General features: G+C 41.0%; 1 protein-coding gene across 3 annotated transcripts in view; it reads right to left on the bottom strand.

Annotated features, from left to right (window-relative positions):
* The window catches only part of LOC121571616 (amyloid-beta A4 protein), a 38952-nt gene extending 21420 nt beyond the window's left edge, over positions 1-17532 (bottom strand). Inside the window, exon 1 of one of the 3 annotated variants that reach the window (XM_041883178.2) lies at positions 17274-17532. In XM_041883178.2, coding sequence (XP_041739112.1) covers positions 17274-17333 — 60 coding nt within the window. In that variant the 5' untranslated portion in view covers positions 17334-17532. The remainder of the gene's footprint in view (positions 1-17273) is intronic. The other 2 variants (XM_041883179.2, XM_041883180.2) reach the window with 2 other exon arrangements.
* Between the last annotated feature and the right edge of the window lie 273 nt (positions 17533-17805).

Raw genomic sequence — 17805 nt, 5'->3', positions numbered from 1 at the left:
CACAGCGATACGCCATCCCATCTGGTTTGGGCTTAGTGGGACTATCATTTGTTTTTTAACAGGACAATGATCCAAAACACACCTCCAGGCTGTGTAAGGGCTATTTGACCAAGAGGGAGAGTGATGGAGTGCTGCATCAGATGACCTGGCCTACATAATCCCCCGACCTCAACCCAATTGAGATGGTTTGGGATGAGTCGGACCACAGAGTGAAGGAAAAGCAGCCAACAAGTGCCCATTGCAATTGTGACAGACTACAACTTACATACAGTGCCTTCGGAAAGTATTCAGACCCCTTGACCTTTTCCACATTTTGTTACATTACAGCCTTAATCTAAAATTGATTAAATAAATACAAATCCTCAGCAATCTACACACATTACCCCATAATGACAAAGTGAAAATAGTAAAAGAAAAGAAAAGAAAAAAATACCTTACTTACATAAGTATTCAGACCCTTTGCTATGAGACTCGAAATTGAGCTCCGGTGCATCCTGTTTCCATTGATCATCCTTGAGATGTTTCTACAACTTGATTGGAGTCCCACCTGTGGTAAAGTCAATTGATTGGACATGATTTGGAAAGGCACACACCTGTCTATATAAAGGTCCCACAGTTGAAAGTGCATGTCAGAGCAAAAACCAAGCCATGAGGTCGAAGAAATTGTCCGTAGACTTCCAAGACAGGATTTTGTCGAGGCACAGATCTGGGGAAGGGTACCAAAACATTTCTGCAGCATTGAAGGTCCCCAAGAACACAGTGGCCGCCATCATTCTTAAATGGAAGAAGTTTGGAACCACCAAGACTCTTCCTAGAGCTGGCCGCCCGGCCAAACTGAGCAATCGGTGGAGAAGGGCCTTGGTCAGGGAGGTGACCAAGAACCCAATGGTCACTCAGAGAGCTCTAGAGTTCCTCTGTGGAAATGGGAGAACCTTCCAGAAGAACAACCATCTCCGCAGCACTCCACCAATCAGGCCTTTATGGTACAGTGGCCAGACGGAAGCCACTCCTCAGTAAAAGGAACATGACAGCCCGCTTGGAGTTTGCCAAAAGGTACCGTAAGACTCTCAGACCATGAAATAAGATTCTCTGGTCTGATGAAACCAAGATTGAATGCAAAGCGTCACGTCTGGAGGAAAGCTTGCACCATCCCTACGGTGAAGCATGGTAGTGGCAGCAGCATCATGCTGTGGGGCTGTTTTTCAGCGGCAGGGACTGGGAGACTAGTCAGGATCGAAGCAATGATGAACAGAGAGATCCTTGATGAAAACCTGCTCCAGAGCGCTCAGGACTTCAGACTAGGGCGAAGGTTCACCTTCCAACAGGACAACGACCCTAAGCAAACAGCCAAGACAACGCAGAAGTGGCATCGAGACAAGTCTCTGAATGTCCTTGAGTGGCCCAGCCAGAGCCCGGACTTGAACCCGATCGAACATCTCTGGAGAGACCTGAAAATAGGTGTGCAGCAACGCTCCCCATCCAACCTGACAGAGCTTGAGAGGATCTGCAGAGAAGAATGGGAGAAACTCCCCAAATACAGGTGTGCCAAGGTTGTAGCTTCATACCCCAGAAAACTCGAGGCTGTAATCGCTGCCAAAGGTGCTTCAACAAAGTACTGAGAAAAGGGTCTGAATACTTATGTAAATGTGATACAGATATTTTTTAAATTATATTTTCTAAAATGTCTAAAAACCAGTTTTTGCTTTGTCATTATGGGGTATTGTGTGTAGTTTGATGAGGGGGAAAAAAACAATTTAATCTGTAACGTAACAAAATTTGGAAAAAGTAAAGGGGTCTGAATACTTTCCAAATGCACTGTATTAGGCTAAAGCCTTGACACTTAATATCACCAGCGTTGCAATAAAAATGCTCTATAAAGTGAAAGCATTATTACTAAATCAGCCATGTGTGTAAGCTAGGCCTATTAGATATTGGAATCGTGGCACTTCACTTGCGCATTTACTCTGTCTGCAATTTTCAGCCAGGCTCCCTCTGGCTTTTGCGGCAGTGGATGTATTACTTTTTTTGGTAAATATGTTTATATATTCGTTGTATGTTGTTATAATTGTTTCTTGTTGTAGACTTGTGCTGTCTTTTGACTCCATATCTATAATTATTTCTGTCATCGACATGAGGACCTTTTTGAATGTTGCGTGCATTCGCCAATTTTCAGATCAACCAATCTGCCTCATCTGGTTAAAGAAAGCCGGATATGTTCAGGGAATCCTGAATTTGTTAAACCATCTTTCTGGAATACCCCCCTGCTCCCGCTTTCTCCTGTAGTGCTATTTACAAACAAACACGTGACTGGCTCAGCTGTTCTGGAAAACTATGGTAAGCTTCGTAATATAAAATGTGACAGGTGAAATGAAGAACGCAATCTACTTTATCTCCTGACGTATTGCACAAGTTGACTGAGGGTATTTACTTAAAAATAGGAACAAATATTACAATTTATTGAAAAACATCAAATAAATAGTTTCAACGGTATTGAAAAACTATTTCTAAATACCCCGGTATACCACACAAGCCTAACACAGCAGCCAAAGTAGGCCTTTTTTCCCTTAAACACCTTCAACATTATATTAAGATGATAAAACTATATTTCTTGAAGTTGGCTACTGTTTCTAAATAGTAGAGCAGCAGTTAAACAGAAACATGCCCATGACTTTTAGCACGTCGGTGTTGACCCGACTTTGTTTTGGTATGTACACATTGTTTATAAGGCCTACCCTACAGTGAAATTATCCTGCTTTTCTTATGCTTACAGTCAAGGCACTTAGGAATGGAGTAAAACACGCTAGATGCAAAATAAGCTACTATCAGCCCTATTGTGAGGCTTTATGTACGGATGTGGATCATTTTAATGTTGTGCCATAATTCTTCAAAATCAAATCATGCACTGCTACAAACAAAAACCTGAGTGCTGTCTCACACCACACATAAAATTCTCCAGTGTTAAATCAACACTGACATCGTTCAATTTAATACTGTGCTTAGTGCTACGCTGTTACACTTAGTCAGTGTTCGAGAATTAACACTTTCAGTGTTATGCAATAAGACATTATTTTAACACTAGGAAGTGTATATAGTTTGCACTAATGGTGTTACGACATAAAACCTCAGTATTTTTAACAATTGCACCAAGAGGTCTTACTCTCTTGCTATTCAGTGTTGGGTTAAGGACATTACAATAATATTTACAAGTCTTTATTGCCATATGCTCTTATATAAGCATTTATAAGGACTTCGGCACTGACAGCAGACACGCTCAAACTTTAATTAACATAACCATAGACCACTTACAGTGAGGGAAGAAAGTATTGCCCACTGACAAATAAATGATCAGTCTATAATTTTAATGGTAGGTTTATTTGAACAGTGAGAGACAGAATAACAACAAAAAAATCCAGAAGAACACATGTCAAAAATGTTATTTACATTTTAGTCATTTAGCAGACGCTCTTATCCAGAGCGACTTACAGGAGCAATTAGGGTTAAGTGCCTTGCTTAAGGGCACATCGACAGATTTTTCACCTAGTCGGCTCGGGGATTAGAACCAGCGACCTTTCGGTTACTGGCACAACGCTCTTACTCACTAAGCTACCTGCCGCCCATAAATTGATTTGCATTTTAAATGAGGGAAATAAGTATTTGACCCCTCTGCAAAACATGACTTAGTACTTGGTGGCAAAACCCTTGTTGGCAATCACAGAGGTCAGACGTTTCTTGTAGTTGGCCACCAGGTTTGCACACATCTCTGGAGGGATTTTGTCCCACTTCTCTTTGCAGATCTTCTCCAAGTCATTAAGGTTTTGAGGCTGACGTTTGGCAACTCGAACCTTCAGCTCCCTCCACAGATTTTCTATGGGTTTAAGGTCTGGAGACTGGCTAGGCCACTCCAGGACCTTAATGTGCTTCTTCTTGAGCCACTCCTTTGTTGCCTTGGCTGTGTGTTTTGGGTCATTGTCATGCTGGAATACCCATCCACGACCCATTTTCAATGCCCTGGCTGAGGGAAGGAGGTTCTCACCCAAGATTTGACGGTAGATGGCCCCGTCCATCGTCCCTTTGATGCGGTGAAGTTGTCCTGTCCCCTTAGCAGAAAAACACCCCCAAAGCATAATGTTTCCACCTCCATGTTTGACGGTGGGGATGGTGTTCTTGGGGTTATAGGCAGCATTCCTCCTCCTCCAAACACGGCGAGTTGAGTTGATGCCAAAGAACTCAATTTTGGTCTCATCTGACCACAACACTTTCTCCCAGTTCTCCTCTGAATCATTCAGATGTTCATTGGCAAACTTCAGACAGGCATGTATATGTGCTTTCTTGAGCAGGGGGACCTTGCGGGCGCTGCAGGATTTCAATTGTTTTCTTTGTGACTATGGTCCCAGCTGCCTTGAGATCATTGACAAGATCCTCCCGTGTAGTTCTGGGCTGATTCCTCACCGTTCTCATGATCATTGCAACTCCACGAGGTGAGATCTTGCATGGAGCCCCAGGCCGAGGGAGATTGACAGTTCTTTTGTGTTTCTTCAATTTGCGAATAATCGCACCAACTGTTGTCACCTTCTCACCAAGCTGCTTGGCGATGGTCTTGTAGCTCATTCCAGCCTTGTGTAGGTCTACAATCTTGTTCCTGACATCCTTGGAGAGCTCTTTGGTCTTGGCCATGGTGGAGAGTTTGGAATCTGATTGATTGATTGCTTCTGTGGACAGTTGTCTTTTATACAGGTAACAAGCTGAGATTAGGAGCACTCCCTTTAAGAGTGTGCTCCTAATCTCAGCTCGTTACCTGTATAAAAGACACCTGGGAGCCAGAAATATTTCTGATTGAGAGGGGGTCAAATACTTATTTCCCTCATTAAAATGCAAATCAATTTATAACATTTTTGACATGCGTTTTTCTGGATTTTCTTTGTTGTATTCTGTTTCTCACTGTTCAAATAAACTTACCATTAAAATTATAGACTTATAATTTCTTTGTCAGTGGGCAAACGTACAAAATCAGCAGGGGATCAAATACTTTTTTCCCTCACTGTACATGGGTACAACACTTCCATTCAAGGGTGGCCCAAAATAACTAATTGAAAGCCATGCCCCAACTAAGCCACGCCTCCAATATAATTTCCCAGTGTCCTTTCCCTTTGAGTGAATTGTAGAGTTACCACCCATGAAAGGCAAGGCACTCTGGAAAATATGCAAAATAAGGCTTTACACTAAGCAGTGTGTTAATTTAAGACAAAAATGTATAGAAAAATGTGGACCCGTATTGACACTGGACCAGTGTTAAATGTAACACTCTCAGTGTTGATTTAACACTGGAGAATTTGCTGTATGGGAATGTTTTACTCTCCACAGAGTAAAACGAACAACAATCGCACTAAACAAAGGTTATTAACATCAACACTGGTGTTCTTGTACACAATGTGATTTTCTGGATTTTTTTTCCACAATTTGTCTGTCATAGTTGACGTGTACCTATGATGAAAATTACAGGCTTCTCTCATCTTTTTAAGTGGGAGAACTTGCACAATTGGTGGCTGACTAAATACTTTTTCCCCCCACTGTGTGTGTGTGTGTGTGTGTGTGTGTGTGTGTGTGTGTGTGTGTGTGTGTGTGTGTGTGTGATATATATATATATATATATATATATATATATATATATATACACACATAAACACACACACACACACATATATATATATATATATATATATATATACACACACACACATACATACACCTACTCATTCAAGTTTTTTTTGTTTAAAAAAAAAAAACTATTTTCTACATTGTAGATTAATAGTGAAGACATCAAAACTATGAAATAACACATAGGGAATCATGTAGTAACCAAAAAAGTGTTAAACAAATCAAAATATATTTTATATTTGAGATTCTTCAAATAGCCACCCTTTGCCTTGATGACAGCTTTGCACACTCTTGGCATTCTCTCAACCAGCTTCACCTGGAATGCTTTTCCAACAGTCTTGAAGGAGTTCCCACATATGCTGTGCACTTGTTGGCTGCTTTTCCTGCACTCTGCGGTCCGACTCATCCCAAACCCTGCAAATTTGATTTCCATTGATAATTTTTGTGTGATTTTGTTGTCACCACATTCAACTATGTAAAGAAAAAAGTATTTAATAAGATTATTTCATTCATTCAGATCTAGGATGTGTTGTTTAAGTGTTCCCTTTGTTTTTGTGAGCAGTGTATATACACACACACACACACACACACACACACACACACACACACACACACACACACACACACACACACACACACACACACACACACACACACACACACACAACCGGTCAAAAGGTTTAGAACACCTACTAATTCAAGGGTTTTTCTTTATTTTGAGATGGTTTGGGATATATACACACACACACACACAGTGGGGAAAAAAAGTATTTAGTCAGCCACCAATTTTGTAAGTTCTCCCACTTAAAAACATGAGAGAGGCCTGTAATTTTCATCATAGGTACACGTCAACTATGACAGACAAATTGAGATTTTTTTTCTCAGAAAATCACATTGTAGGATTTTTTATGAATTTATTTGCAAATTATGGTGGAAAATAAGTATTTGGTCACCTACAAACAAGCAAGATTTCTGGCTCTCACAGACCTGTAACTTCTTCTTTAAGAGGCTCCTCTGTCCTCCACTCGTTACCTGTATTAATGGCACCTGTTTGAACTTGTTATCAGTATAAAAGACACCTGTCCACAACCTCAAACAGTCACACTCCAAACTCCACTATGGCCAAGACCAAAGAGCTGTCAAAGGACACCAGAAACAAAATTGTAGACCTGCACCAGGCTGGGAAGACTGAATCTGCAATAGGTAAGCAGCTTGGTTTGAAGAAATCAACTGTGGGAGCAATTATTAGGAAATGGAAGACATACAAGACCACTGATAATCTCCCTCGATCTGGGGCTCCACGCAAGATCTCACCCCGTGGGGTCAAAATGATCACAAGAACGGTGAGCAAAAATCCCAGAACCACACGGGGGGACCTAGTGGATGACCTGCAGAGAGCTGGGACAAAAGTAACAAAGCCTACCATCAGTAACACACTACGCCGCCAGGGACTCAAATCCTGCAGTGCCAGACGTGTCCCCCTGCTTAAGCCAGTACATGTCCAGGCCCGTCTGAAGTTTGCTAGAGTGCATTTGGATGATCCAGAAGAGGATTGGGAGAATGTCATATGGTCAGATGAAACCAAAATATAACTTTTTGGTAAAAACTCAACTCGTCGTGTTTGGAGGACAAAGAATGCTGAGTTGCATCCAAAGAACACCATACCTACTGTGAAGCATGGGGGTGAAAACATCATGCTTTGGGGCTGTTTTTCTGCAAAGGGACCAGGACGACTGATCCGTGTAAAGGAAAGAATGAATGGGGCCATGTATCATGAGATTTTGAGTGAAAACCTCCTTCCATCAGCAAGGGCATTGAAGATTAAACGTGGCTGGGTCTTTCAGCATGACAATGATCCCAAACACACCGCCCGGGCAACGAAGGAGTGGCTTCGTAAGAAGCATTTCAAGGTCCTGGAGTGGCCTAGCCAGTCTCCAGATCTCAACCCCATAGAAAATCTTTGGAGGGGAGTTGAAAGTCCGTGTTGCCCAGCGACAGCCCCAAAACATCACTGCTTTAGAGGAGATCTGCATGGAGGAATGGGCCAAAATACCAGCAACAGTGTGTGAAAACCTTGTGAAGACTTACAGAAAATGTTTGACCTGTGTCATTGCCAACAAAGGGTATATAACAAAGTATTGAGAAACTTTTGTTATTGACCAAATACTTATTTTCCACCATAATTTGCAAATAAATTCATTAAAAATCCTACAATGTGATTTTCAGGAAAAGATATTCTCATTTTGTCTGTCATAGTTAAAATGTACCTATGATGAAAATTACAGGCCTCTCATCTTTTTAAGTGGGAGAACTTGCACAATTGGTGGCTGACTAAATACTTTTCCCCCCACTGTGTATGTATGTATATATATATATATTTTTTTTTTCTTTTTTTTTTTCAGTTGAAGTCGGAAGTTTACATACACCAAATACATTTAAACTCAGTTTTTCACAATTCCTGACATTTAATCCTAGTAAACATTCCCTGTTTTAGGTCAGTTAGGATCACCACTTCATTTTAAGAATGTGAAATGTCAGAATAATAGTAGAGAGAATTATTTATTTCAGCTTTCATTTCTTCATCACATTCCCAGTGGGTCAGAAGTTTACATACACTCAATTAGTTTTTGGTAGCATTGCCTTTAAATTGTTTAACTTGGGTCAAACGGGTCGGGTAGACTTCCACAAGCTTCCCACAATAAGTTGGGTGAATTTTGGCCCATTCCTCCTGACAGAGCTGGTGTAACTGAGTCAGGTTTGTAGGCCTCCTTGCTCGCACACGCTTTTTCAGTTCTGCCCACACATTTTCTATAGGATTGAGGTCAGGGTTTTGTGATGGCCACTCCAATAATAATAATAATAATAATAATAATAATAATAAAGCCATTTAGCAGACACTTTTATCCAAAGCGACTTACAGTCATGTGCGCATACATTTTTACGTATGGGTGGTCCCGGGGATCGAACCCACTACCCTGGCGTTAAAAGCGCCATGCTCTACCAATTGAGCTACAGAGGACCACAATACCTTGACTGTTGTCCTTGAGCCGTTTTGCCACAACTTCGGAAGTATGCATTGTCCATTTGGAAGACCCATTTGCAACCAAGCTTTAACTTCCTGACTGATGTCTTGAGATGTTGCTTCAATATATCCACAATTTTCCTTCCTTATGATGCCATTTATTTTGTGAAGTGCACAAGTCCCTCCTGCAGCAGAGCACCCCCACAGCATGATGCTGCCACCCGTGCTTCACGGTTGGGATGGTGTTCTTCGGCTTCCAAGCCACCCCCTTTTTCATCCAAACATAACGATGGTCATTATGGCCAAAGTTCTATTTTTGTTTAATCAGACCAGAGGACATTTCTCCAAAAAGTACGATCTTTGTCCCCATGTGCAGTTGCAAACCGTAGTCTGGCTTTTTAATGGCGGTTTTGGAGCAGTGGCTTCTTCCTTGCTGAGCGGCCTTTCAGGTTATGTCGATATAGGACTTGTTTTACTGTGGATATAGATACTTTTGTACCTGTTTCCTCCAGCATCTTCACAAGGTCCTTGTTCTGGGATTGATTTGCACTTTTCGCACCAAAGTACGTTCATCTCTAGGAGACAGAACGCGTCTCCTTCCTGAGCGGTATGACGGCTGCGTGGTCCCATGGTGTTTATACTTGCGTACTATTGTTTGTACAGATGAATGTGGTACCTTCATTGCTCCCAAGGATGAACCAGACTTGTGGAGGTCTACAATTTTTTTCTGAGGTCTTGGCTGATTTCTTTAGATTTTCCCATGATGTCAAGCAAAGAGGCACTGAGTTTGAAGGTAGGCCTTGAAATACATCCACAGGTACACCTCCAGTTGACTCAATGATGTCGATTAGCCTATCAGAAGCTTCTAAAGCCATGACATCATTTTCTGGAATTTTCCAAGCTGTTTAAAGGCACAGTCAACTTAGTGTATGTAAACTTCTGACCCACTGGAATTGTGATACAGTGAATTATAAGTGAAGTAATCTGTCTAAACAATTGTTGGAAAAATTCCTTGTGTCATGCACAAAGTCGATGTCCTAACCGAATTGCCAGAACTATAGTTTGTCAACAAGAAATTTGTGGAGTGGTTGAAAAACGAGTTTTAATGACTCCAACCTAAGTGTATGTAAACTTCCGACATCAACTGTATGTATATACAGTGGGGAGAACAAGTATTTGATACACTGCTGATTTTGCAGGTTTTCCTACTTACAAAGCATGTAGAAGTCTGTAATTTTTATCATAGGAACACTTCAACTGTGAGAGACGGAATTTCACATTGTATGATTTTTAAGTAATTAATTTGCATTTTATTGCATGACATAAGTATTTGATACATCAGAAAAGCAGAACTTAATATTTGGTACAGAAACCTTTGTTTGCAATTACAGAGATCATACGTTTCCTGTAGGTCTTTCAGCTCCCTCCAAATATGTTCTATTGGGTTCAGGTCTGGAGACTAGCTAGGCCACTCCAGGACCTTGAGATGCTTCTTACGGAGCCACTCCTTAGTTGCCCTGGCTTTTTGTTTCGGGTCGTTGTCATGCTAGAAGACCCAGCCACGACCCATCTTCAATGCTCTTACTGAGGGAAGGAGGCTGTTGGCCAAGATCTCGCGATACATGGCCCCATCCATCCTCCCCTCAATACGGTGCAGTCAGCCTGTCCCCTTTGTAGAAAAGCATCCCCAAAGAATGATGTTTCCACCTCCATGCTTCACAGTTGGGATGGTGTTCTTGGGGTTGTACTCATCCTTATTCTTCCTCCAAACACGGCGAGTGGAGATTAGACCAAAATGCTCTGTTTTTGTCTCATCAGACCACATGACCTTCTCCCATTCCTCCTCTGGATCATCCAGATGGTCATTGGCAAACTTCAGACGGGCCTGGACATGCGCTGGCTTGAGCAGGGGGATCTTGCGTGCGCTGCAGGATTTTAATCCATGACGGCGTAGTGTGTTACTAATGGTTTTCTTTGAGACTGTGGTCCCAGCTCTCTTCAGGTCATTGACCAGGTCCTGCCGTGTAGTTCTGGGCTGATCCCTCACCTTCCTCATGATCATTGATGCCCCACGAGGTGAGATCTTGCATGGAGCCCCAGACTGAGGGAGATTGACCGTCATCTTGAACTTCTTCCATTTTCTAATAATTGCGCCAACAGTTGTTGCCTTCTCACCAAGCTGCTTGCCTATTGTCCTGTAGCCCATCCCAGCCTTGTGCAGGTCTACAATTTATTCCTGATGTCCTTACACAGCTCTCTGGTCTTGGCCATTGTGGAGAGGTTGGAGTCTGTTTGATTGAGTGTGTGGACAGGTGTCTTTTTTACAGGTTCAAACAGGTGCAGTTAATACAGGTAATGAGTGGAGAACAGGAGGGCTTCTTAAAGAAAAACTAACAGGTCTGTGAGAGCCGGAATTCTTACTGGTTGGTAGGTGATCAATTACTTTAAAATCATACAATGTGATTTTATGGATTTTTGTTTTAGATTCTGTCTCTCACAGTTGAAGTGTACCTATGATAAAACCTGAAAAATCGGCAGTGTATCAAATACTTGTTCTCCCCACTGTGTGTGTGTGTGTGTATATATATATATATATATATGTGTGTGTTTTAATGCGCAAATTAACATTATGACATCACTATTACGTCATGACATCATCTAGCGACTCCTAGTGATGTTACGTTTGATACCAGCGCTCCGAGGCATGCGACAAAATTGCTAAGCAGTTAACTTCGAAGCAGTATGCCGATGCGTGTATCACTTCATCAGAAGTACAGTATGAAAAATAAAATAATAATAATAATAATATGTATGCACTCACTAACTGTAAGTCGCTCTGGATAAGAGCGTCTGCTAAATGACTGAAATGTAAATGTAATCGATGATGTCCGAAGCTTCGTTTGATCACATGCTTTTTCAAACCAGGTGTTGCAAAATGCGGGATCCCACTGATTTTGCCGTGGTTTGGTGCCTTCTTCGATTCCTAGCTGCTTTCAAACACCGACCTCTCCTGGTCACCATACTTACAAATATAACGTTTCACCTGACCTGTAGCTTAGCAGGTAGAGTAGGGGACTATGGAACATTCAGGGATGTGAGGGTATGAGGTTGAACACACACTATTTTGACAATGGTTTTATATGAAACCACACTATCTGCACTGTTGTTCAAAAAAAATATTTTATTTAGTATAAGCTTCTGTCTGTCTTAAGCATCCTAAATAATGCCATAGATTGAGTTTTTGAAAAATAGTCAACTTGAAGGCAAAAAAGGGAAGCATGATGTCAAATGTGAACCTGGTATTCCAACGGATTATAGGCTAACAAAGCCAACGATTTACCACTGCGCCAGAGTTTTGATGAAAACTGGAGATCTTTAAAAATATATATCTGATAATCACGCGCTGCGATTTATTGCTGACCAGTAGATGTCACTAATGTGCATTGTGAAGCTCCGAGTAATTAACAATTTTTCGGCACAATTTGGTGAAAGCACAGAAGACTTCAGAAAGCCTTGGTTTCCCATCACTAGCGACAAATGGAGGAACCAACAGCTACTTTCCTTGAAAGATGTGCCACGTTCATGTGCTTGTCAGAACTAGGAATCTCTGAAATTTCCGACTTGCTAACTGGTTGAACGCGGCATGTGCATAACTACACCCAGTTAGAAAGTTGAAATGTCAGAGTTTCCTAATTCAGACAATCACATGAATACAGCAACAGTTGGCAATTTTTTCACTTGAGAAATATGCGACCAAGATATCCTTGGCAAAAATGTCAATTTATGACAGATTTCTTTAGTTATCTTAAATGAATTCAGACAATTTTGAGGCTACGGCGGCTCAAGAGGGACAAACAGTACTATTGACACTTTTTTCTCATTTTTCAAGCGAAGGTCTTTTAAGGCACAGATGTTCACTTCGCCTAGCCGAGTTCTGATAGGAGCAAACCGAACCTAGTATGCAGACGCAATAATCCACACACACAGCAGTTATTTCCCCCGCATCAGAGAAGCAACACTGACCACGTTTACATGCGCATAGTATTCCGGATAGTAGCTCATATCCCGCTTAAGGTATTATTCGGGATAAGCCGTTTACATGCACCTTTGATATCTCGATCACAAGTTCATATGGAATAGTAACTGAAATATGGGCACTGACACTTTAGGCCTATAACCTCTCACGTAGCGTAGGCCCTAATATAATGTTAACTCATGCAGAATTATGCATTTCTTGAAGTAAAATGATACAACAAATGTTAGTTTTGTCTCGGGAACAAGAGTAGAGAAATATGATTAATTTCTTTCAGCATCTCTTGAGAAAATGCGAATGTGTGTGCAATGTGTTATCTTTGACACTTATGCAAGCAGACAGTACTTCAAGCACAAAATATGCACCCAAGATTAACTGAATTTTATCAGAAACGTGTTTCAGCTTTTCATTTCCTTAAAAACTGTCAAATTGATGACATTTGGGCATTTTGCACAGGACCAATCTTTCCACTGTTTTGGATTATTGTGTTTTCTCCCCGGTCCCTAAATGAAACAGACAAACTTTACTGGTGTTAACAAGATTACTAATGCATTAATTCTATCAACGTAAGACATTATTCTGGTGAGCACTACCTATATAGTCTTCCTGGGCAACAAGTTATGACAGAAGAGGTGGGGTACCTAACTATAGTTGACAAACAAATGGCCTACCAAATGTCGGAAATTATAATATGGCCTACCAAATGTCGGAAATTATCATCAGAAACATGTCTAAATTAGGCGTGAAAGTAGCCAGTAGGCTATATGGTCCAGTATGGAGTAACAGCTAAATAAATCATGGAATTATTATGGTGGATCGAACTGCGCAGGTAGCCTAGTTTTTTTAAGTGATTTGTTTGACAATCAAATGAAAACATCGTGACATGATATGCAAAACTAAGCCTGCACAGATTGTGAAATACAACAGTAAACAAAAATGATAAGATGTTTACATGCAACAGTATCCCATCTAAGATCAGCATATCTCAGGTATTTTATCCGGGTTTCTCATAACCGGGATACAACCTTTTTCGGGTTATTGTAAACGGGATATGATGCTTATGTGTCAACTCAAAAACAGAATACGCTACTAGAGTATCCCAAACAAAAATAACGGGATATTGGTGTGCATATAAATGTGGTCAATGTATCCGCGCTCTCTAAATACAAACAGCTTCATTGACAGAATTAAACCCTGCTATGCAAATCTAACCTACAGAGATTATAAAGAGGTCACAGCATATGCAAGTACATTTGTAAGTCGCTCTGGAATAGAGCGTCTGCTAAATGACTTAAATGTAAATGTAGGCTAGTTGAGTGTAAAATGCCCACAGGCTGTGCCTTCATTTGATGTTGATTAGAAGATAGCCTATCAGTACATTAGAATAGCATATTCGTGGATAATTACGACTTTCATGGTAACCTACACAGATTTATTTAGGATATTGATATCCTGTTTGATAACCCATGGGTTGTCGCTTGAATGGTCTGTCACCTGAAACCGATAGGGTACTAGTACCAGTCAAAAGTTTGGACACACCTACTCATTCCAGGGTTTTTCTTTATTTTTACTATTTTCTACATTGTAGAATAATAGTGAAGACATCCAAACTAGGAAATAACAAATATGGAATCATGTAGTAACCAAAAAACTGTTAAACAAATCAAAGTATCTTTTATTTTGAGATTCTTCAAAGTAGCCACCCTTTGCCTTGATGACAGCTTTGCACACTCTTGGCATTCTCTCAACCAGCTTCATGAGGTAGTCACCTGGAATGCATTTCAATAAACAGTTGTGCCTTGTTAAAAGTTAATTTGTGGAAATTCTTTCCTTCTTAAAGCGTTTGAGCCAATCAGTTGTGTTGTGACAAGGTAGGGTTGGTATACAGCAGATAGCCATATTTGGTAAAAGACCAAGTCCATATTATGGCAAGAACAGCTCAAATAAGCAAAGAGAAACGACAGTACATCATTACTTTATGACATGAAGGTCAGTCAATCCGAAAAATGTCAAGAACTTCAAGTGCAGTCGCAAAAACCATCAAGCGCTATGATGAAACTGGCTCTCATGAGGACCACCACAGGAAAGGAAGACCCAGAGTTACCTCTGCTGCAGAGGATTAGTTAATTAATTAGAGTTACCAGTCTCAGAAATTGCAGCCCAAATAAATGCTTCACAGAGTTCAAGTAACAGACACATCTCAACATCAACTGTTCAGATGAGACTGTGTGAATCAGGCCTTCATGGTCAAATTGCTGCAAAGAAACCACTACTAAAGGACACCAATAAGAAGAAGACTTGCTAGGACCAAGAAACATGAGCAATGGACATTAGACCGGTGGAAATCTGTCCTTTGGTCTGATGAGTCCAAATTTGAGATTTTTGGTTCCAACCACCATGTCTTTGTGAGACGCAGAGCAAGTGAACAGATTATCTCTGCATGTGTGATTCCCACCGTGAAGCATGAAGGAGGAGGTGTGATGGTGTGGGTGTGCTTTACTGGTGACACTGTCAGTGATTTATTTAGAATTCAAGGCACACTTAACCAGCGTGGCTACCACAGCATTCTGCAGCGATACACCATCCCATCTGGTTTGCGCTTAGTGGGACTGGTTTTACAGTTTTATTAAGCGGCACCCAGAATTCTCCATCCGTATTCCACAAGCAACCAGTCTGGCTCGAGCTGTTGGCTTCACCCCCACCATGACCTCTAACCCTGCCACAACATCAACCGCAGCCACAACCTCCACCCCACAGCCTACCCAGCACCCACAGGTCTCCAGTGACCTTGCTCCAAATGTTGGTAAGAAAAAACATCAGCACTAATTTTAGGAAATATATAGTAGCATATAGAGTGATTATAAATAATTGTTTATTGAACCAATACTCATGAGTTGTTGTTGTTTATTTGTTGTTTGTTTTTGTTAAAACTACCAGTTCTACAACAACAAACAGTGGCAGAGGTCATATTGGAGTTGTCCCCCAGGCCAAGGATACAGGAGGCAAGGCCTGGGAAAAGAAAGGCTGAGTCGGCTACAGTCCTGACAGCCTCACCCCACAAGAGGTTCCTTGAGGACAAGGCAATAAAAACTAAGAGAGAAGGAAGAAAGTAAAGGGAGAAAGAAACCTGTGACACTGAAGAAAGCTATGCGTCACTGAAAAAGTTTGTTCCAGGTTCCAAAACCACAACAAACACCCTAAAAGAAGGGGATGCAGAATAGAATGCTTGTTCTGTAATGAGCTCTTCTCTGTTACCGGTGGGGACTGGATACTGCGCAAACAGTGTCAGAGGTGGGCTCACGAGCTATACTCAAATTTAACTGGGGTGGGATTAGTTTGCGACCTCTGTGTCAATAAAATAATCTAGGAAAATACCATTGTGTTAAATTATTGTCATTTGTTATCAAATGTTTAATGTGTGTTTAATCAATATTTAAAATCAGTTATAGTCCAATGAATGAGTTCAAAAAAATGTATAAATATTGCAAACTATTGAAAACCGTTTGCTCTTGAATTTTATTTTAAATACTGCTGGGATTTAAAATCTTGCCTTATTCAAATGATAATGAGTTTAATTGAACTGTACATAATGGAGTGTAAGGAAAAGGTAAAAGAAGAAAGATAATCTATGTGCAGGTGAGGTAAAAAAAAAAATAGGGACACTTCTGTGAAACCCTATGGCATCATCTTCTATTGTGGTGAATTGCCCCGGTAGCTGGGCAAAATAAGCCTTTAATAAAAAATACATTTGATTAAATAACTACAAATCTGTTAACTGTAGCCATTTATTTTCCTTTATAGTTTGTTACCCTAAGCATGGCCATCAACCAATTTTTTTTTCAATACCCTAATATTGACTGTTTTAATTTTGTCCCTTTGCAGGTAGGCCTAATTATCTAGTTTGTTTATCAGGTCTAAACGGGTGTCTAAACTAGTGCAAAATCTGTTCAATATTCTACAAATTGCTCACACACCCTTGTAAAATACAAGATCAGCATACACGTAGGCTACACCAGTGAAACAAACGCACTCCCACAATATAGGCCCTATCATCTTCGCTTAGATATTTGGCAGGCTAAAATAGTCGTCTTTCAGAAGAAAAACGGAACAACATGCTTGTGTAATTCCGAGCCCCTTTCATCTATAGTGCCAAAATGTAAATCTAGCGTCGTTGACAGCTATAAGGGTAGGCCAAATAGGCCTAAAAGTGAATAGGCCTAGAGTCAGGTTTGTCGCTTTATGCATTAGGATATTCTACTCCAGTTAGGCTATGAGAGAGATTAAAAAACAAGCTTCCTCTCGCCCCATACGCAGGCTGCAATGAGTAGAAAGATGGAGTGGTTGGAACAAGATGGTAAAGGAATGTAGCCTAATCGCATTAAAGTACATTGTAGGCTATAATTGTCATTTAAAACATTTGTTTAATGTATCCAAACAAATGCATTCTTGATTCACCCTTGGTCTGAATTCCGTTCTTCCTCCGCTGCTACAGTCAGGGGAAATACCTTAAGAAGGTTCGTGCTTCGTCTGGAAGAACGCACCAGTTTTCTCCCTTTTACTTACCTCCGATGTCAGCGTCAAGGTCGCCACCCATAACAACAGAAATGCTGTTCGCTCGCCCATGCCGTTGACCCTAAATCAGTTCCGTCCAATATCTTCAAAATATTCAGATAAATCCGTTAGCATGAGCCTCTATCCCGTTCACTCCCGTTTGGCGATGGTTGAGCGCGACAACGAGGCTGGCCAGCTGCTCCAAAGCCTGTCACCTGACCCGGCCGCGAGAAAACACTATGGGAAGAAACTAGTCGGAGAGAGGGAGGATGGGTGGGTGGCAGCTGCTATTGGGAAGTACTGTAGGGCAATATGTGAGGATTGAGATGTAAAATTAAGCAATAAGGCCCGAGGGGGTGTGGTATATGGCCAATATTCCACAACTAAGGGCTGTTCTTAGGCAAGACCCTGTGGTATATTGGCCATATATCACAAACCCCTGAGGTGCCTTATTGCTATTATAAAGTGATTACCAACGTAATTAGAGCAGTAAAAATAAATGTTTTGTCATACCAATGGTATATGTCTGATACGCCACGTCTGT

The sequence above is a fragment of the Coregonus clupeaformis genome, chromosome 40 (assembly GCF_020615455.1).
Source record: "Coregonus clupeaformis isolate EN_2021a chromosome 40, ASM2061545v1, whole genome shotgun sequence".
Classification (NCBI taxonomy): domain Eukaryota; kingdom Metazoa; phylum Chordata; class Actinopteri; order Salmoniformes; family Salmonidae; genus Coregonus; species Coregonus clupeaformis.
Note: the sequence above shows the minus strand (reverse complement) of the source record. Positions and strands in the feature narration are given on the sequence as shown.